General features: G+C 39.5%; 1 protein-coding gene across 1 annotated transcript in view; it reads right to left on the bottom strand.

Moving 5' to 3' along the window:
• Window positions 1-307: 307 nt before the first annotated feature.
• Aps (diphosphoinositol polyphosphate phosphohydrolase 1 Aps) overlaps window positions 308-21911 on the bottom strand; it is a 65041-nt gene continuing 43437 nt past the window's right edge. Inside the window, exon 4 of the mRNA XM_068393520.1 lies at window positions 308-10052. Within this exon, the coding sequence (XP_068249621.1) occupies window positions 9643-10052 (410 nt within the window). The 3' untranslated portion in view covers window positions 308-9642. The remainder of the gene's footprint in view (window positions 10053-21911) is intronic.

The raw sequence follows: 21911 nt of genomic DNA, 5'->3' as shown, positions 1-21911 counted from the left end.
TCCTGGTAAGCAGTCCAAGATAAGTTTTGGTCCATCTCCAACAAATACCTAAGTGGACATAATAGGCCACCCCAGAAATGTTACCACTGTTCATTAGGTGTACCTACAAATTTTAAGAGGTAATGAAATTTTTATACTTTCCACCTTATTTTTTATATAAATTAGTTTTTTGTATGTAAATGTGCATTACAGAAAATGAAGTAATTTACAAATGTAATATTTTAAACAGATAAATTAATTTTCAATCAATAAAAATTCCACGTAATATTTTACAGATAAATTAATTTTCAATCAATAAAAATTCCAGTGATGAGAAATATTTTATTACTTTTTTGAAGAATAAATTTCCAACATTTTATACTAATGAAGACCATTGCTGAAACCAAGTACAGTAATTATAAAAAGCAGTAAATAAAAAGTATAATGAATCCTACTGCACTTCAAATTATTAGAGCTGATACTAAACATTTAATCCTGTTGTAACACTTTCCAATGCATATCCAATGAAATCTCAAAATATTCAAATTCTTATAACAGATAGACTTAAAATCTTTCATTATAACAGATATATTCAGTGTCATATTCACAACCTTCACAGTCCAGAATCTGTACAGAAAAAAAATATATATATTTATATACTTTTAATCACTTCTTTTTAGATTTCCTACATTACATCTGAAATTTACTTTTAACAAATTTTTTGCAAACTTTACATTGTGTCCATTCTCAACTCAGAAGCCATTACATACTTATTAGAGTATCTTTCTAAATAAAGCAAAGGCAATATCAGATATTTTAAAAGTAATTTGTAGTTTTTCCAAATATACACACCTGGGCCTTTAAATAGGAGTATGGTGTCAGCAAAGCTGGAAACAGCCAAATGAACTTTAAAAGATGCAGTTTGTAGTTGCTGGCAATTAGAAGGCCACCTTCACACTTACCCTAACCTGGAACGTGCAGGGTGACTGAAGCTGGCACTGTAATGTAAAGGACTCAGGTTTCTATGGTTAGGAAACACAATTTAAAACTTATTTGTTCCCACAGGAATACAAACCCTCGTCCTTTAATAGATCGTCCTCCTATGGAGGGAGGAAGTCCCTAAAACCAGACCGATCAGTGCACAAGCTCGGGGAAGTGCCAATGCTTTTTTTTTTCTTTTTTTTTTTCGGTCGATAAGCACAATTGATGACTCCTAGTAACCTCCTAAATAAGATGTTGCAGGTCCCTACAAGGTCATGGAAGAACCTGTTATATAAATATATATTCATCATAAGAAATTGGTTTACATATATTTCATCCATCCTCTCTCTCGTCGACTGTTTAGTACCTCTAACAGTGAGGCATTTGTTGACCGAATGCCCCAATTATAACTACTTAAGGAATAGATATCTGTTTGAGGCTCGAGGTGAGGGTGGCAGGTTCATCCTTGCCAAGATTCTTGGAAATGATGTGTCCTACTATGCAAGTGGCATTTTTAGATTTATTTCCGAAGCAGGTCTTCTGAAAACTATTTAACTTTTATGACATTCAACGTTTATGATTTTAATTGAATACTCTTTTATTTTTTATTTTATTTTATTTTTTATTTTTGTATACATAAATGTTACCGGCGTCAATGACCTTAGATGTCAGGATGCCTGAAAACTTTAAATCAATCAATCAATCCTCTCTCTCACCTGGGAGGATAGGCGAGATACTTCAATTAAAAAAACTTGTCTATAAGACATGCTACTTAGTTGTGAGGTTTATCAGTATTTTGCATTTGGTCCTACAACACAACTACTTCACCCTGCAAGATGGGAAAAAAAAGAAGACAACAGCCTGACATTCTTACTTCTCCTTAGGTCCGCTTGGAAAACCTGATGACTATTAAGATCCCACAGGGGGCTGCTTGAGTTCTAAGAAAAGGAAGACCCCTTGGAGATAGAGAATTTCCTAATCCTTGACTGATCCTCTGAAGGGAATTGGTCCTAGCTTTCGAGTAAAAATCTGGTTAAGGCTGAGTGACAGCCTCTTGCTGCTGAGACCGAGATGAGCTCCCTCAACGAAGGAAGAGGAAAACTGCAATCCTTTGTAGAGGGGCTCTGATTGTAGTATCATCCCTTCTCTGATGTAACTAACAGAAGATTAGTACTGTAGTTCTACTGGTGCTTCAAATATGCACATCAGGATACCCTTCGGTGTGTGGCACATGGGATTATCTTGAGTCTGATATTATCAAGAGACTGTTGAGAAATCAGTAAACCAGATAAACAGACAGAAAAGCGAAGGCATCCAGAAGTAACCAGCATGTTGGAATACAAACGTTCAATGTATTACGGTATGCCTGGCCATAAGACTGCATTTACCGAGTGTACACAATTCTTAGATTTTGACAAAAGGAGGCCAACTAGCTTGATCCTGGAGCATTGCATTTTGCAGAGAGAGAGGAAAAGTTGATCGTTGGGAAAACCCGAGAGTCAATTCTCAATAAAGTATGCACCAAAGGAGGTGAAGGATGAGTGCTTGTGGGCATTAACAGTCCAAAATGTTGTGCTTTGAACTGGTAACGAAAGCCCCGAGGTATCAAGATGCATGTACCCTCCACGTTCATCAAGGGCAAGAAGTCCTCTTCCTGATGGCAGAGAGTACAGTACTTGACATCTTCATCTTGAACAGTCTAGAAATGAGAAGATGGTCGGTTCCAAGGGGACTCATTGACTTCTCTGCAGGAGTTGAGAGTAAAGGCCTGGAGAACAATCTTTGAAGACTTTAAAGTGCATTTTTCTTCACCAATGTTGCTTCAGGAAGGCAGACTATGTATGAATACTTGTTTTTCAGGATTTTTGCATGTTGGGTCGATGCAAAGAATAAAACTGTACTCAACCAGCGGTTGAAATGGGAAGCTGTCTGGACTGGTCCTGGAAGTGGCTTCCATGGTAGTAGTCTCCAGGTCTGAAAGAGACATGCCTTTGTGCCTGAGTCTTCCATCAGATCCCTGTTGTCAGCATTGCAATTGGTAGATCAATGGACAGTGGCAAAGGTTCACTTCTAGCACAAAGAACCTCTATTGTCAAGAGAAGCAGGTTATGAAGTACTCAATTGGCTAGAGCATAAGGATTTCCTCAGATTGAAGAAATAGGATTTGATCCTGACAAAATCCATATCGATGGCACTGGATGGGCTGGTTACAATTCAGGTGTCGATCAATGGGCATACTATAGTACTTCCATTGATAGGCATCACAGATGCCCCGAGAGTCCAAAGACCTTGGTGATTCTAGACAAGTTTTGAAGATCTCTACCTCTGGAGGTATGTGTTGAAAATCAGGTGCAGTAGGGTTGAAGATTCTCTCAACAATTTTCCTTACGACATTCACAGGTTGGTTTGCGAACAGAATGAAGTTAGATCCCCTAAAGAGGCAGAATGCACAAACAAGAGTTGATCGGTCTCCTTTGGTGACTGAAATTCTTCTGGCTTCCAGAGGCTAAAAGTGGATACAAAAAGACTTCTTCATTGAAGAGTGTGGCACCCCGTAGGAGGGTCACACAAGTAAGTGTCTTGGTTGAAGAGGATCCTTGCCAATTACGGTATGAGCATGATGTAGCTTCTTGGTGCTTTTACAAACGCTGAGATCAGACCTGAGAAATCACCTGTTCCAATCCCTATCAAGTGAATAAGTTGGAAGATCTTGGAATTTGGGAAGATCTCATGACGTGAACTAGTCACTGACTGTGGGAAGATGCAGGTAGTGGAAGTTTTCTCACCGGGAGCATTAGGAAGGAACAGGAATAAGGTGTTAAGTGGTTTAGGTACTAGTTACCCTGTGTGGCTCAAAAGTATGGATCACCTGAAAAACAAACAAATGTTTCTGATTGCAAGGTTCCCAGTCACAGAGCAAGACTGATTTTGTGGGAAACGATCGATTGGGCAATGAGACCAAGCACCAGGGGAACAAAGGTCGTGCGAGGAGCATTCAAAACTAGAACGTTCATGTGAAGAACGGGAAAACTACAAGATAACCTCGGCGCTCATGAAAAGATCTCGAAACATGTAAAAGTAATGGGAATGACCATAGGTTTCTCCTCCACCTGTATGGTAGACTGGAAAATCTGGAACAAAGTAGATATCAGATGTTCTGTGACACAAAGGCCACTTGGAGAATAGGAGTGACGTATCCAACTGCGCGATTACCATAATGCTAGATGCCCAAGCTCGCAGAAAATTGATCACACTGACCGGTCACATCGAGATTGATCCAGCAGTGATGGGCGGTGAGGAAAACAACTGCATGAAGACTGGTGGTGTTGCAGTGAACGATTTCAGTGGGATCAGTCGGCTTTGTGACGAGATGGTCTGGTAATGTCATCAAACTTGCTCTGCTTTGAACTAAAATACTGGGTTTTCATCTCTGAACTCTGAAGAAGGATGAGGATGAGGGCAGCGCCTACTGTTTTCCCAATTAGCTACGTTCACCGTACGCACACTATGTTGCCAGAGGTAGCGCTCTCTGGAGTCGCATTCATGGGCAGTGCACTTGGTATGAGTTTGATAGTTATGTAAGCTGACATTTCTTCCAGCTAAGGGATAATTTCTGGCATGTATTCCCCATATAAGACCATATACAAGAGCAGAAGCAGTGTGTAATGATACTTCTTCAGAATGCATCATTTTACTCTGCCCTACAAGAGAGATTGGTCACTTGTCCAGGATAGTGGAAAGAGGGTGGTGCCCCTGAGTGTGCTTGGTACTAGTACAAGCAGGAAGTGCCGATGCCTTTTCCAGGGGAGAGTTTTTGGCATGAACCTGTCCTGAAAGTAGACGGTGCATAGGTAGTGGTTGTGTGTGCTGATACTACTTCCCAACGAGAGAAAGTTCCCGTCATGCACAGATTCTCACTCTCCTGAAGAGAAAATAAAAAATCATTAATTGTCCAAGAAGAGGAAAGAAGGTGGAGCCATTTATTACAACTGGCAGTGCACTTGTTCTTGTAAGAAGCAGAGCACTGAACCAATACATCTACTCGGGGATGGGATTGTTCCCATTAAATGCCATCTCCCCTCTCGAACAAGATAACAGTGTACCGAGATCCCTTTCCTGAGCATTCTCAATTCTACACTATTTCTCTCTCGTGAAGAGAATGGTAGGAGTCATGTATCCTATCAATTGGTCTTCCTAGACTTCTTTGATGATTTAAAGTTGCAGCGAAGACTAACAAAGATGATGTAGGAGAGAAGGAAGAACTTTAAGCTTGTATTCTCTGAGTTGTGCTGGCCAACGATGACACTTTCATGCGGAAAGATATCACAATGGCACAACCATGCAATAAAGTTCTTAACACCTTTCTGGTATCGATGACACTGAAGAAAAGAAGGTAGGCGGCACTCCCCTTCAAACACTGCGGCAGCAGAACTCTTCCTTTGATGGAGTACCAGCAATGTCTAAGGAAAACCAACATCCTTAGTTTCACGTTGTCGTCATCGTTGTGAGGCATCACACAGCAACATAAATGCCACCCAACAAAAACACGTATGTGGGATAACAGCAGATGACACAGAAAATGGTCTCACTATTACAGTTATTAGGAAACACTGCATATTCTTGGCTTCTTCCATTAATATCTCTTGAACACAACTGCCTGCTAGTACAATACAGTACACTACACTGAATCAATCTGACAGAAAAAGCAAAATTTTAAGCGGCAGCCGAGAAGTAAGAGTGTAATTTGCGGCCAAAGTCACATTAAAGAACTATAACTACCTCTAAAAGTTTAAGTGGCAGTTTCCAGCTTCTCTGAGGTCCTACTCCTTTTAAAGGACGAGGGATTGTAATTATACTGGAACAAACAGATACTGTACAAAATGCCAATAACAATAAAACATTAAAAAAAAACATCCTAAATGAATGGTGAATAATTCAACATATTTTGGAAGCGGGATTGTACTGGTTACAATTACCAGCCTGTCGCCATACTTGGTAGTCATCCCATAGATTTCTTAAGTGACCTGCACTGAGAAGAGTAGAATTGGATTCTTTAATTCCTACAGCTCAAGTTTGGATAAAACTTGACTGGTATAAGAAACTTATCTTACATATGATCTGAATGATATACAAGAACAAGAACTTTAAAATCTTTCCATTGATAAAAGGTATGCTTGGCAGGTTGTAAAAATAACCCCTTTTCCCAAAATATTCTAGCACAGTTGAAGAAATAAATTTACTTTTGACAGTGGTTGATAAAAAAAAGTAAAAAAACTTTGATGACTGAACAAGACAACAAACATGAGGAATGATCTGTGCAGGAAACATATGACAATGAAATAATAATTGTAGTCACTGGCATCTAAAAATTATAAAATACTGGTAAAGTACCAATCTGCTCATATCCTCTAGCATTTACAAAATAAGGTACAGTACAAGAAAATTACAAGTGACCTTCGTTATTCAGGCAGATATGGTTTAAATGGCCAAGATTGCAAATAACTGGATTTGCTTTTTAAACGATTAGCTTCATAGAATATGTAAGACTAGTCTCGTGACCAGAAAATACTACCAAATGTTTAAGCATTCCTTCAAAATTTTCCTTCTGAAAACTTAAACATTTGTCTTTGCACCCTTAAGAATACAAAAGGTCAGATGTGTATGTGAAACTTATTCTGATAATCATTTGAGGAGTATGCATTTAAAAAAAAAAAAAATGAACACAACAGTGAAATCAGCATTGCAATGACTTGTATTATGGAACTTTCAATGGGCTTCTAATACAGTAGTTAAACTCTCGGTGAATTGCAAAATTTAAGACAGCAATGTTGTCATCACTGGTATGCTATCACAATGGAATTAAAGTCATGTAGCCAGAAATACACTTCCAGTTTATGTAACATTATCATCAACATTGCTTATAATGAATACAGAATCAAACAAAAGCACATTCCAATATTTCACCTTCAAAACTGCTACATGTGTGTGTATAAGTAGTTGAAGAATTATTATCGCTCGTACACTGAGCGTGTATCTAGCTTACAGTGTCTTAAGAGTAGCCATAAAATGAAAAAAAAAATAAAATAGTAATGAAAGCATTTCAATGCATAAATTTATAAATGAGCACCATAAACTAACACTTTTCAATAGCAGGCTAATTTGGACTTTCCATTGTCATTGCAGATTCATTTAGGGTAATCAAAATGAGTGGAAAAGAGAAGTATGGCATTAACACAAGTCCGACAATTTTTATAAAAATATCCTTTAAAAACTACTTCTTGAAACCTTTAAAATGAAACGGAACCTGTCAGTACAGGAATGCCCTGAGCCAGAGCGTAGCAATATGACGGTGACCTCGTTGCTGCTAGTGACATCGTGCTGTCCTATTCTGAGCTATAGTGTCATCAAAATATCTCCAACTGCTAAGAAGGAATTTGCTGAAAAAGGCAGACATTGATGCACACACACTAACAACCCAATAACTACATGCAGTCCAGTTTTCAGAAGATTAGTTTTCCATTATTGCAAAGTTTATGATTTCATTGGAAAAAGTTATAATTGTGGGAGTCTGAAAACTTACACTGTGAAAAACCTAACGACCACTTACATTCTTTTGGAATACAAATTTTCACTATACTGTATACACTCATACCAGCCAAAAAAGGCCTTTGTTAACTGAAAATAATTTAAGGAAATTGACATTGTTTTGAGAATTATGTTTTTACATAACCCTAAAACCACTTACTTTATACTGTATATGCAAGTTATAATTAGAATAAAGTTTGCATTCATTTTTTGGAAAGATACAATAAAAAGATGTAGTTTAATTAATTTGTAACACAAATATTTAATATTCTTTAATGCCTTCATCTGCTGAAGCAACTTTGCAAAGTAAAAAGGGTTGTATTTGTATAGGGAACATGCAATAGAATGGAAGCTTGTTCTCCTCAATTGAGACAAAATTCCAAATCAAGTATGCAAAAGATGATGGAAAAATTAAGTTTATGGAGAACCAAAATCATTAAACAAAAACAATAAAAATGAAAAATTCCAAATCATGCACATAATTCATAACTAAACAAAAAGATGAAAAAAAATCTTTGTTATAAGCAATATAAAAAACTAAAATTATCAAACATACAACATACTGTACTGCTTAAGCAAATTACTTAACACCAAAGTAAAATTGAGCAAGCACAATCACAAATCATAAACTGTACATAGGTATATGGGAAGGAGGAGGAGGAGAAACAAGAAAGAATGGAAATGAAGAGAAAAATTAACTAAAGTTATCAAGAATTAAGACTCATTTATTCCTTGTTACTACACCCAGATAATATCAGATCGACTAGAGATTCACTGAAGTAGAGGACTGAAATCTTGCAAAAAAAAATAAAAAAATAAATAAAAGATAAAAGTACCTGGATAATGCATACATGCATGTATATACACATACAAACTTACAGGTCACACACAGTGTGTGCTTAAAACATAAGCTTCAACGAAGGAACACAGCATATAAAATTTCACATGGCACTGTATGTTACTGATATAGTTTAAAGGCTTAAAGGCCGCTCATGAATGGAGAAGGCAAGGAACAGTGACATTGCCCTAGAGACTGACCATATATACTGTACATATGATCAACGGCCAAGCCACCTCTCCACCCAAGATAGGACCAAGGAGGGCCAGGCAATGGCTGCTGATGACTCAGCAGATAGACCTATAGGCTCTCCCAAACCCCCCATCCTTAGCTCACAAGGATGGTGAGGTTGCAGCGACCAAAGAAACTAACGAGTTTGAGCAAGACTCGAACCCTAGTCTGGCGTTCACCAGTCAGGGACGTTACCACATCGGTCACCACAACCCCAAGAAAAATATCTACTAGAATGAAGTGTTAAAAAGAGGAAAGTAACTGAGTACAAGATGATAAATCAATGGTAAGACACGCACACACACTCACAGGACGGAAGATGTAAACAGAGAAACCAAGAGAGAGTATTGAACAATAGTGGAAGACAAGGACAACCGAAGACAACACAATCCTATGCTCTAAGGGCAGGGTAGAAGTTCCACTACAGAAGATATCAGAAACCTTGACACATATGAGAATAAATTTTTGTGTAAGTCAAGAAGAATGGTACAGTATTGTTACTCAAGACAAATGACAGTAGGGTTTTCAACCTTACAATACTATGAACAAACAGGAATGTTAACAGACTTCATATATATATATATATATATACTGTATATGTATACATATATATTCATGGTCAAGATGAGTACATGTAAAAGAGGACATAGGAGAATTAACAACCTAATCAATAAATTAAGAGAATAAAATACATTATTGCAGTGAAATGAAAAACAAAACAAAATGATACTACTACAGTACATACTGTTTAACTAGAATGTATTGCAGACACTTAAAAATTCTCAAATAAGGGATAATCATCCCAATAAATAAAATGGTAATATTTGCATTCAATGAGGGAAGATATCTATGGGAATGATCTATCCAGATGAACATGATTAGATGTAAAACAAGAGGTCGGGAGAGTATTCGTAAAATTGATGTACAAATACCTTTGGTCAATCAACAAAATGAAATGAAGTGAAATATAACTGACATTATGCAAGTGGAACTAATGCATAAAGCTGATATGACTATGGGATACAAATTTAAGTATTGTTGGCAGAACTTCCCATTACAGATCCATTACTTAGGTCCTCCTGAGATGATCCCGGGGTTCTGGTGGCTCCCTCGTTGGGTTCTTGAGATTCTGCTTCCTTTTCACCTTCTGTCTCCTCTTTTTCTTCGTCATCATTGTCTGCGACCTCTTCCACGTCCGGACTCTTCTCTTCTGCAATATCAACTCCCTCCTGAATAATTTCAACTTCACCCTGAATAATGTGATTAGGATCCGCCAGTGACAGTTTTTGCTGGCATGTGGACGGTGAGTGTGTAGATGCTGTAGAGTGGTGATGGTGGCCGCTAGGGAGTAGGAGACTTACATAACTGCTTTGAACTGGTTTGTGCTTAGCCAGCTGTTCTACGGCCTCCTCCATACTGAACCACTTCCGCTTACGACCTGAGAAGCATAAAGAGAATTACTTATTCACATCTTTTGTTCATAAATCTTAATTTGTAATAATTACTAAATCCTCCAAGCATATTTTTTTAATAAAATATACTTAGAAAATCTTGAAAATGGTAAACTGTTCTCCACTGATAAAGTAACTTCTTATGCCTTCAGGTACATCCACATGACCAAGCAGTACCCAACAGGCAAACATCATTGTTATTATTACCTCTGCCAACGAATTCGGGAGGAGGTTAAGTTTTTACCCCTGTTTGTCTGTTTGTGAACAACTTCCTGGCCACAATTTTACTCATATAGTACTGCTTCAGGCCATAATTTTACTCATAGAGTAGTGAAACTTTCAGGGATTAATTGTTATGTTGAGACGTGGATGTGTATCAGTTTTGAAAATTCCAGGTCAAAGGTCAAGCAAAAGGTTGACCAATTAACCCTAAACTTAACCCGAAGTTTGCAGATGGTTGTCACACAGACTTCAAATTCTAAATTGATTCTGGGAAAGGCAAGCTGGTTTCGAGAAATGAGCTGCCGTGGCGGAGGTCTGCACTCTGAATGCTTTTCTAGTTATTATTACCAATCAAATTACAATCCTAGTTTTTAAAAACAGGATGCTATTCACCCAGGGCTCCAACAAGGAAAATAGCCCAGTGTAGAAATGAAATAAGGTATCAAATAGAATAGGTTGCTTACGCGTACTCTCAAGAGAACTCTAAGCCAAGACAGTGGCAGACCATTGTACAGAAGCTATGGAACTACCCAAGACTAGAGAATAATGGTTTGATTTTGGAGTGTCCTTCTCCTAGAAGAGCTGCCTACCATAGCTAAAGTCTCTTCTACCCTTACCAAGTGAAAAGTAACCACAGTGCAATAGTTAACCCCTTGAGTGAAGAAGAATTTTTGAGTTATCTAAGTGTTTTCAGGAGTATGAGGAAAGAGAATAATGTACAATTCAGTATATATGTAAGCAAAGGAAAAATAAGCTGTAACCATAGAGGGATCTAATGTAGTAACATCTGGTCGGTCAAAGGACTCGATAACTTTCTAGCAGTAGTATCTCAATGTGGCTGATGCCTTAGCCAACCTACTACTAGACAATAAGGGGTGGCAGGAATGAGTGGTGATGATATCAGCAATGCAATAACGAAATGCATGGATCTGGTAATAGAGAGGAACCAAATCTATATAATCCCCATGGCAAAGTTGAAAATCTATGTCTGCAAATGTGCTCAATTCGAACATACTTTGGGTTCGGCAGTTAGTTGACCGTTTCTGGTCCAGGCAATATAGTATCATTGCTATGGTGAGCAGCAAGAATAAAATGGAAATAAAGAAAATGCCACTCCAGTGGATTATAATTGCTACACTTTACCAGAACAAAGAAGTTTGTAAAGGGAATGGTGTAAAAGGGGTTGCTTATAAGAACTGCAAGGAGGAAGACAATTACAGTACATAACTACTGTATTTTATATGAACTGCAAAATGGCTATGAGTAAAACTTTTAAAACATACACGAGAAGGAAGCCAAACACATTTCACGATATCTTAGAGAAGGTACAACAACAACAACAGGGGCAAGACCAACAAACTAGCAGCCAATGCCACATGGCAGACATGATACTTCTGGAATCGTGCCTTGAGGGGACCATCCGCCATGCAATGAATTTTTTTTGCTACTTATTCAAAATACACAATTTCTATTCAAATTTTTTTGATATATTAGCAAAAATCATGATTTAAAAAAAAATTTTGGGAAAATTTTCTTCACTAATATGACACCAATTGTTTTGAAAATCATACCATCAAAATTCCTTTATAAATCAAATAATTCAGTGTGACAGATTTTCAATTTTCCTTTTTATTTTTTTTTAATGAATTTTTTCTTAATTTTCTTCGTCTAAATGTAAAATATTCATGAAAAAAAAAGAGAAACAAGAAAATCAAAATTCAGGTACACAGAATTGTGGGATTTTTATTTTTCTTTTCATTTATATCTTTCTCTCTAAAATCAAACAAGAAATAAGTGAGAAAAATGTACCTAAGTGTGAATAAGTATGTTTTTGAGTTATGAGCTCCCAAAGATTTGCAACAAATTCTCACTTCTTTTCTTAAAGAAATCAAGATAACATTACTATGATAACTTTGTACGATTATTTTTTATTCCTACATAAATGCACCCTAAACGAGGTATTTACACCCTAAGTTTACTATTACACTTGGCGTAAGGGTGTCATGAGTTGCCAGCGGCCTCTCATTGTTGCCAGAGTTGTAGTTACAAGGTTTTAGCTTTGTATTCATATTTGTGTTCCCCTCTCTTCTTGGTTCTTTTTTCTTGCTCTCTGCTTACTTTTTGTTCTTTTTATGACTTTAGGTAACATTGGCCTTGTTATAAAGTTCCCGAGGACGTTGTGAAAACACAATACAGTATACCTACGAACTGCAAGTAAAAAAACACATGCATTATAACTTCTATACGTCTTTGGAAACTCTGGCTGCTGTTCTCATAGCTCGTAGTTTTCGTCACCTACCCTCTACCAAGCCTTCCGTTTCTGCTAGACGTACGAGATTTCGTAACCTAAGTGAAAAAATTGCTACATATATGCAAAATAAACACAAAGGCGATTTCGTCAAACTCAGTCATGCAGAGGATGCAGTAAGGATGACGTCATCATTTAAAGACTGCTCTATCTTCGTTATTTGTAAAAATAATTGTCCGAAACTTCTGGAGAGCATGTACAATATGTTTCTGCATACATAGAAGCAATAAAATGATTTTTGATTTCTGAAAGTTGATATGTCAAAACACCATGGCAGACGGTCCCCTTAACAGTACCACTGTTTCTTGCCTCAACTACGAACACGGCGCCAAGATTGTTTGCCTGTGGTGTTCTCACATCTGATGTCATTGGTGCTCATTGCCTCTCCCATTGTGTTTTGTTAATGATGTTTGCCTGTTCAGCTGGAAGCACCTTTATAATAAGCAGTTATCAGAACATAATCACCAATAGACAGTAAATATTCCCCTCATCAATAATTTAATATACAGGTATTTATAAACAGTCTATCGAGTATATAGATCATACCGTAATTTTTTCAACCAACCATTAAATCAAATCTTAGAAAACCACTAGTTACAGTAATTACCCAAGTTGAATTTGAGATTTAGATGGCAGGTGCTTTTCAAGGTAAATCAGTTTGTTCATAAGTCTGCTACACTCTGTAAATTTACCTTGTTACTGTATGCAGACGATTAACCATTTTTATCTTGCAGAGAATTACTTAGGTAAGATTAAAATGCATCAGTGCTAATTCTAAGCCATACAACATGAATTGACCCTAAAATCTTAAAGGATGAGCCTAATACTTACACATTCATTCCACACCATAGAAGTGTATTAAAGTTAAAATATCAAGGCCTAAATTGTATAGGTCAGTTTCATTAAATATGGAAGTGTCCTTACATGGTACGGCTTATTCTTTCTGTAATTAGTTTCAGGTTCTGTGAATGCTCAAATATGTACAACAAACTTCTAGTTAAAAAATTAGGACTAAAATTTTTTAGCATAAATAATGGATACAATGAAATCTTTGACTTACCAAAGTGTAAATCTTAAGAGGGAAAATTTGATGTAAAAAGTCTGAAAGGAGGGAATCCCGATGTCTCTCATTCAAATTCAACTTCATAATTTTGTTTGTATCCGATATCTCCTTGAAATATGACAGTTTTGGTTTCACAGTAGATTTCAGCCCTAATTGAGAATCCACTGGCTATATTGCAGGATTGATATTGCACAGTATATTGAAAATTTATTTAAATACACACTACTTTTAAACCAGATAAAATTATTGAATGCTATGACAGTGTACATTTAAGAACACTGTGAGGGACAACAAACATATAATTTACTCAAAAGTTTTTAGGCAATCTACTCCTGTTACAACCAATATTGTGTAGCATTGAAAGAGTACCTCCACAGGTATTAAGTCTTAAGGAGGAATTGGAAAAAAGAAACTCAAGGAGAAAAGTATGGAAAGAAATTGCAACAAGACTGGTAAGGGAGAAAGTACTCTTGGTAAAGTAGTTTGGAATTTCAAGATAAGAAAAGATAAAAAGGCCTACTCGCTAAGTAGTATGTTATGATAAGTGTGCTGAATAGTTTTTCCATGTGGGTAATAACTATAGAATTTTTTTTTTTTTAATGAATGTGGGTTACTGGACGAACTCTTGCCACTACTAATGATATGTACTAATAATGTACAGTTTTTTGCTCAATAGTTTGAAAATTCCAACTGGCTAGTGCATTACCATAAATTAGTACTTTAAATGCAATATTTAAGGTATTATGCTAGAGATATTTTGTGTAAAATACGGGGTAGTATTCTCTGCCCCTTAGTTTTCATACTATATACTAATGATATGTTGTTTGGCTTGAAAATAAGCTTGATGCATATTATTATTATTATTAATTGCAAGCTACAACCCAAGTTGAAAAAGCAGAATTCTATAAGCCCAAGGGCTCCAACATGGAAAATAGCCCAGTGAGGAAAGGAAACAAGAAAAAATAAAATATTTTAAGAACAGTAACATTAAAATAAATATCTCCTATATAAACTATAAAAACTTTAACAAAACAAGAGGAAGAGAAATAAGATAAAATAGTGTGCCCTAGTGTACCCTCAAGCAAGAGAACTCTAACCCTAGACAATGGAAGATCATGGTACTGAGGCTATGGCACTACCCAAGACTAGAGAACAATGGTTTGAATTTGGAGTGTCCTTCTCCTAGAAGAGCTGCTTACCATGGCTAAAGAGTCTCATCTACCCTTACCAAGAGGAAAGCAGCCACTGAACAATTATAGTGCATTAATTAACCCCTTGGGAGAAGAAGAATGGTTTGGTAATGTTGTCAGGTGTAAGAGGACAGAGGAGAATATGTAAAGAATAAGCCAGCCTATTCTGTGTGTGTAGGCAAAGAGAAAATAAAACGTAACCAGAGAGAAGGATCCAATGTACTACTGTCTGGCCAATCAAAGGACCCAATAACTCTAGCGATAATATCTCAACCGGTGGCTGGTGACCTGGCCAACCTACTACCTATGCATAGATGCTACTCTCTCAGCATCAATTCCATCCTTTGAATGTAGACGTGTGGTGGCTGAATAACTGCAATAGATATCTAGCTAAAACAATCTAGTGCAAATTATGGGGAATGAAATTAAACCCTAACAAAACTCAAAAGTATAATTATTATACTTCTTAGCATTAAGAAAATACAAAAACTTCATAAAGGACTAATTCTAAGTGTAAACTTAAAAATGTTATTTTCATTAGTAAAATAAATTTTTGAATATACTTACCCGATAATCATGTAGCTGTCAACTCTGTTGCCGACAGAAATCTACGGTCGGGATACGCCAGCGATCGCTATACAGGTGGGGGTGAACACCACAGCGCCATCTGTGGTCAGGTACTCTAGTACTTCTTGTCAACACCACCTCATTTTTTTCCTCGGTCCACTGGTTCTCTATGGGGAGGAAGGGTGGGTCAATTAAATCATGATTATCGGGTAAGTATATTCAAAAATTTATTTTACTAATGAAAATAACATTTTTCAATATTAATCTTACCCGATAATCATGTAGCTGATTCACACCCAGGGTGGTGGGTGGAGACCAGCATACATGTTAACACAGAAGCTAAGTATCCCGTATTTTATTTTATTAGTTATTCAAAAATAACATAAAATAAATAAGTACCTGGTAAGGAAGACGACTTGAACCATTACTCTGTCTTTATTAAGTACGTCTTTCTTACTGAGCGTAGCGGTCCTCTTAGGATGCTGAACGACTCTTAGGTGCTGAAGTATAAAGGGCTGCAACCCATACTAAAGGACCTCATCACAACCTTTAACCTCGGCGCTTCTCAAGAAAGAATTGACCACCCGCCAAATCAACAAGGATGTGGAAGGCTTCTTAGCCAACCGTACGACCCATAAAAAGTATTCAAGAGAAAGGTTAAAAAGGTTATGGGATTATGGGAATGTAGTGGCTGAGCCCCCGCCTACTACTGCATTCGTTGCTACGAATGGTCCCAGGGTGTAGCAGTTCTCGTAAAGAGACTGGACATCTTTGAGATAGAATGATGCGAACACTGACTTGCTTCTCCAATAGGTTGCATCCATAACACTCTGCAGAGAACGGTTCTGTTAGAGGGCCACTGAAGTAGCCACAGCTCTCACTTCATGTGTCCTTACCTTCAGCAAAGCAAGGTCTTCTTCCTTCAGATGAGAATGTGCTTCCCTAATCAGGAGCCTGAATAGGTAAGAAACTGAGTTCTTAGACCTTGGAAGAGAAAGCTTCTTGATAGCCCACCATAAGGCTTCTGATTGTCCTCGTAAAGGTTATGACCTTTTTAGATAGTACCTAAGAGCTCTAACTGGGCAAAGTACTCTCTCCAGTTCGTCCCCCACCAAGTTGGACAGGCTTGGGATCTCGAACGACTTAGGCCAAGGACGTGAAGGAAGCTCGTTTTAGCAAAAAACCGAGCTGCAAGGAACATGTAGCCGTTTCAGATGTGAAAACTATGTTCCTGCTGAAGGCGTGGATCTCACTTACTCTTTTAGCTGTTGTCAAGCACACGAGGAAAAGAGTTTTTAATGTGAGGTCCTTAAAAGAGGCTGATTGGAGAGGTTCAAATCTTGATGACATAAGGAACCTTAGGACCACGTCTAGATTCCAGCCTGGAGTGGACAACCGACGTTCCTTTGAGGTCTTAAAAGACCTAAGGAGGTCCTGTAGATCTTTGTTGGTGGAAAGATCCAAGCCTCTGTGGCGGAAAACCGCTGCCAACATACTTCTGTAACCCTTAATCGTAGGAGCTGAAAGGGATCTTACGTTCCTTAGATGTAACAGGAAGTCAGCAATCTGGGTTACAGTGGTACTGGATGAGGAAACTGCATTGGCCTTGTACCAGCTTCGGAAGACTTCCCCTTTAGACTGATAGACTCTGAGAGTGGATGTCCTCCTTGCTCTGGCAATCGCTCTGGCTGCCTCCTTCGAAAAGCCCCTAGCTCTTGAGAGTCTTTCGAAAGTCTGAAGGCAGTCAGACGAAGAGCGTGGAGGTTTGGATGTACCTTCTTTACGTGAGGTAGACGTAGAAGGTCCACTCCTAGAGGAAGAGTCCTGGGAATGTCGACCAGCCATTGCAGTACCTCTATGAACCATTCTCTCGCGGGCCAGAGCGGAGCCAACCAATGTCAGCCGTGTCCCTTTGCGAGAGGCGAACTTCTGAAGTACCCTGTTGACAATCTTGAACGGCGGGAATGCATACAGGTCGAGATGGGACCAATCCAGCAGAAAAGCATCCACGTGAACTGCTGCTGGGTCTGGAATCGGAGAACAATACAACGGGAGCCTCTAGGTTATCGAGGTAGCGAACAGATCTATGGTTGGCTGACCCCACAGGGCCCAAAGTCTGCTGCAAACATTCTTGTGAAGGGTCCACTCTGTGGGGATGACCTGACCCTTCCGGCTAAGGCGATCTGCCATGACATTCATATCGCCCTGAATGAACCTCGTTACCAGCGTGAGCTTTCGATCTTTTAACCAGATGAGGAGGTCCCTTGCGATCTAGAACAACTTCCACGAATGAGTCCCTCCCTGCTTGGAGATGTAAGCCAAGGCTGTGGTGTTGTCAGAGTCCACCTCCACCACCTTGTTAAGCTGGAGGGACTTGAAGTTTATCAAGGTCAGATGAACCGCCAACAGCTCCTTGCAATAGATGTGAAGTGTCCTTAGCTCCTGATTCCATGTTCCCGAGCATTCCTGTCCGTTCAAAGTCGCACCCCAGCCCGTGTCTGATGCGTCAGAGAAGAGACGGCGGTCGGGTTTCTGAACAGCCAAAGGTAGACTTCCTTGAGAAGAAAGCTGTTCTTTCACCACGTGAGAGTAGACCTCCTCTCTTCGGAAACAGGAACTGAGATCGTCTCTAGCGTCATGTCCTTTATCCAGTGAGCCGCTAGATGATACTGAAGGGGGGGAGGTGGGGTCTCCCTAACTCGATGAACAGTGCCAGCGATGAAAGTGTCCCTGTTAGACTCATCCACTACCTGACTGAGCATCGGTTCCTTCTCAGCATGCTCTGGATGCAATCTAGGGCTTAGTACAGTGATACCTCGGTAGTCGAACGACTCTATACTCGAACAATTCGGAGTTCGACCAAAATTTTCGAGAAATTTTTGCTGCGGTGCTCGACCAAAAATTCGGTACTCGACCAGCCGAACACGTGACGACCGCATGGGCTTTGTGATGATCGCGCCATCTCGGCCACTCTCGCTTGTTCGGGAAGCATCAGTTCTCTCGAGAGCGTCACTCAGACAACGCGCGATCAGCATTCGTTGTGATTTAGTGATTTTCAGTGCTTTTAATTGCTTTTTTAGCTTTCATAATGAGTCCCAAGAAAGTAATGAGTGTTAAGGGGAAGGAGAAGAGGAAAACAGTGCGAACAACGATCGAGTTGAAGAAGGAAATTATAGCGAAATATGAGAATGGTGTACGAGTGTCCGATTTAGCGGTAGAATACGGAATGGCGAAGTCGACCATTTCTACGTTTTTAAAGCATAAAGAAATGATTAAGAAGGCGAATGTTGCAACGGGAGTTACGGCGGTAACTAAGCAAAGGCCACAAGTGATTGAGGAGATGGAAAAGTTGCTTTTAATATTTATTAAAGAAAAACAGTTGGCCGGGGAAAGTGTTAGTGAAGCGTTCATTTGTGAAAAAGCGTTGCATATCTATGAAGAATTAGTGAAGAAAAGTCCGAGTACCAGTGAAAGTGATTCATTTACATTTAAAGCGAGCAGGGGTTGGTTTGAAAAGTATCGTAATAGAACAGGTATTCATCGTGTTACTAGGCATGGGGAGGCAGCTAGTTCGGATCAAATTGCAGCCGATAAATACGTGGGGGAATTCGATCGGTACATAAATGAACAAAATTTGATCGCACAACAAGTCTTTAATTGTGATGAGACTGGGTTATTTTGGAAGAAAATGCCAGCCAATACGTACATTACCAAGGACGAGACGAAGATGCCAGGTCACAAGCCAATGAAAGATAGGCTAACATTGTTGCTGTGTGCAAATGCAAGTGGCGATTGCAAGATCAAACCCTTGTTAGTGTACCACTCGGACAACCCCCGGGTGTTCAAACGAAATAATATTTGTAAAAGTGCACTACCAGTTATGTGACGCTCGAACACTAAATCTTGGGTCACAAGACAATTCTTTACTGAGTGGATAAACGAAGTGTTTGCCCCCCAGGTTAAGGCTTACCTCATTGAAAAGAGCTTGCCAATGAAATGTCTTCTGGTTATGGACAATGCTCCTGCACATCCTCCAGGTCTCGAGGATGACTTGAAAGAAGAATACAGCTTTATCAAAATCAAATTCTTGCCCCCCAATACTACTCCCATACTCCAGCCCATGGACCAACAGGTCATTTCAAACTTCAAAAAACTCTATACCAAGGCCCTTTTCAGAAAGTGTTTTGAAGTGACCAGTGACACGAAGTTGACCCTAAAGGAATTCTGGAAGGAACACTTCAGCATCCTCAACTCTGTTAACATGATTGACCAAGCTTGGCGAGGTGTGACCTATAGGACATTGAACTCTGCCTGGCGTAAGCTGTGGCCATCATGTGTCACAGAGAGGGAGTTTGAAGGTTTCCAACCAGAGGCGGGTCCAAGCACTGCTACCCCTGTAATTTCTGATGACACTGATGTCGTTGAGGAAATTGTTGTCATGGGCAGGAGTTTGGGGCTTGAGGTCGACAAGGATGATATTGATGAGCTTGTAGAAAGCCATTCTACCGAGTTGACTGTGGAGGAATTGTTGCACCTGCAACAACAACAGCAGCAGGATCTGATTGTGGAGCAGGAATCTTCAGAAGAGGATGAGGCAAGGGAGGATGTTCCAAGTTCTCTCATCAATGAAATTTGTTCCAAGTGGGCAGATGTGCAGGCTTTTGCTGAAAAATACCACCCAGAAATTGCAGTAGCAAACCGGGCAGTGCATATGTTTAATGATAGTGTCATGTATCATTTTCGAAGAATACTGCAGAGGAGGAAGAAACAATTAACAATAGACCAGTTTTTCACAAAAGAAAAGAAAGCTGCTACATCAAAGCCTGTTTCTCCTCCAAAGAAGAGACAAAGAAGAGAAGAAACCCCTGAAATAGATCTGCCCACCCTTTCATTGGAGAGAGAAACAACTCCTGAAGGAGAACTACCCCGCCACATCATGGAAGGGGACTCTCCTTCCAAGCAGTAACCTCCCCCTTCCATCCTCTCCACATCCATCCCTGTATGCCATCGAACCGCTGCTCAAAGGTATGTTCACTACAGTACAGAAAATGGTTTAAAATTGTTTTATTTTAGTACAGTAAATGGTTTAAAATTGTTTTATAGGATTTTCTGACCAATTTCATACACATTTAGATAATTATTGTTGTTTAGGTACACGTTTTATTAATATTTTGGGCCTGTTCGAGTGCTTGGGAACGGAATAGAATATATACCATTATTTCTTATGGGGAAAAAAAATTCGGTACTCGAACAAATCGGAGGTCGAACACGGATCTCGAACGGATTATGGTCGAGTACCGAGGTATCACTGTATATCTTAGGGGCCGACGGAAAAGCCCGAAAAGCTCGACTCTGAAGATCCATACCCAGGTAGACAATGGTCTGGGATGGGACGAGCTGGGACTCCTCAAAATTGACCAGGAGGCCCAGTTCCTTGGTCAGATCCATAGTCCATCTGAGAATCTCCAGACAGCGACGACTTGTGGGAGCTCTTAAAAGCTAGTCGTCTGACGGAGCCGGACACAAGATCATGGTACTGCTGCACAGTCTGTGAACTGTCAACCATGGGGAAGCGAGGAAGTACAGTGACAACCCGAAGCTGTCTAGACTGTCTGGGTCGTACAGACAACTCCTTATCGGGTTGCTGAGGTTGCCGCACTGCGTCACAACAAGACACTTCTGCTGGTTGTTGAACGTCTTCCCAGTGACACACTGACTCCGTAAACAAAAAATCCTCTAACAAGGACTAAGCTTGGACTGCATGTCTTGCAACACAGCTCAAGGTCTATGGGAGCAGGTGTGGTAACAGACGGGGTTAGCGACTGAAGTGGAACCATTACCCTCCCTGGAAGCATGCTATGCTTAAATAAAAGTCCATAGGAGGCTAAGCAGCTAAAGGCTCCTCTCCAAATGACAAGTCCTCAAGGGAAAATCAGAAGGAGGGAGAATAGCACTTTCTCATCTACAGGAACCATATCCGAGAAAAGCTAAGTTCTCTCAGTGAGGGTTTCACTGGTGCAAAAGCAGCAGACTAGAAGGCAACGTTATGAAACTGCTTGACAGTCTAGTGAGTTGGCAACAACCAAAGATGTGTGACTGAGAAGCATGCGGTAAGGTATGCAGAGCATGCTGTATGTAGAGCATGCTGTAAGGTAAGCAGAGCATGTTGCATGGCGTGCGGCTTATGCTGCATGGGATGAGGCTCATGCTGCATGGGATGAGGCTCATGCTGCATGGTATGAGACTCATGCTGCATGGGATGAGGCTCAAGCTGCAAGGGATGAGGCTTATGCCGCATGCGTTGAGGAGGATGCCGCATAGTATGAGGCTCCTGCCTCATGGGTTGAGGCGGTTGCCGCATAGCATGAGGCTTTTGCCTCATGGTTTGAGGAGGATGCCGCATAGCATGAGGCTCCTCATAAGCATGAGGCTGCCTCATGGGTAGAGGAGGATTTTTTAAAGAAATCTGAACCTGACACTAATCTAGCTGTCCGAG

This window comes from Palaemon carinicauda, chromosome 19 (genome assembly GCF_036898095.1).
Source record: "Palaemon carinicauda isolate YSFRI2023 chromosome 19, ASM3689809v2, whole genome shotgun sequence".
In the NCBI taxonomy this organism is placed as follows: domain Eukaryota; kingdom Metazoa; phylum Arthropoda; class Malacostraca; order Decapoda; family Palaemonidae; genus Palaemon; species Palaemon carinicauda.
The sequence above is the reverse complement of the archived record's forward strand: the minus strand, read 5'-3'. Positions and strand labels throughout refer to the sequence as shown.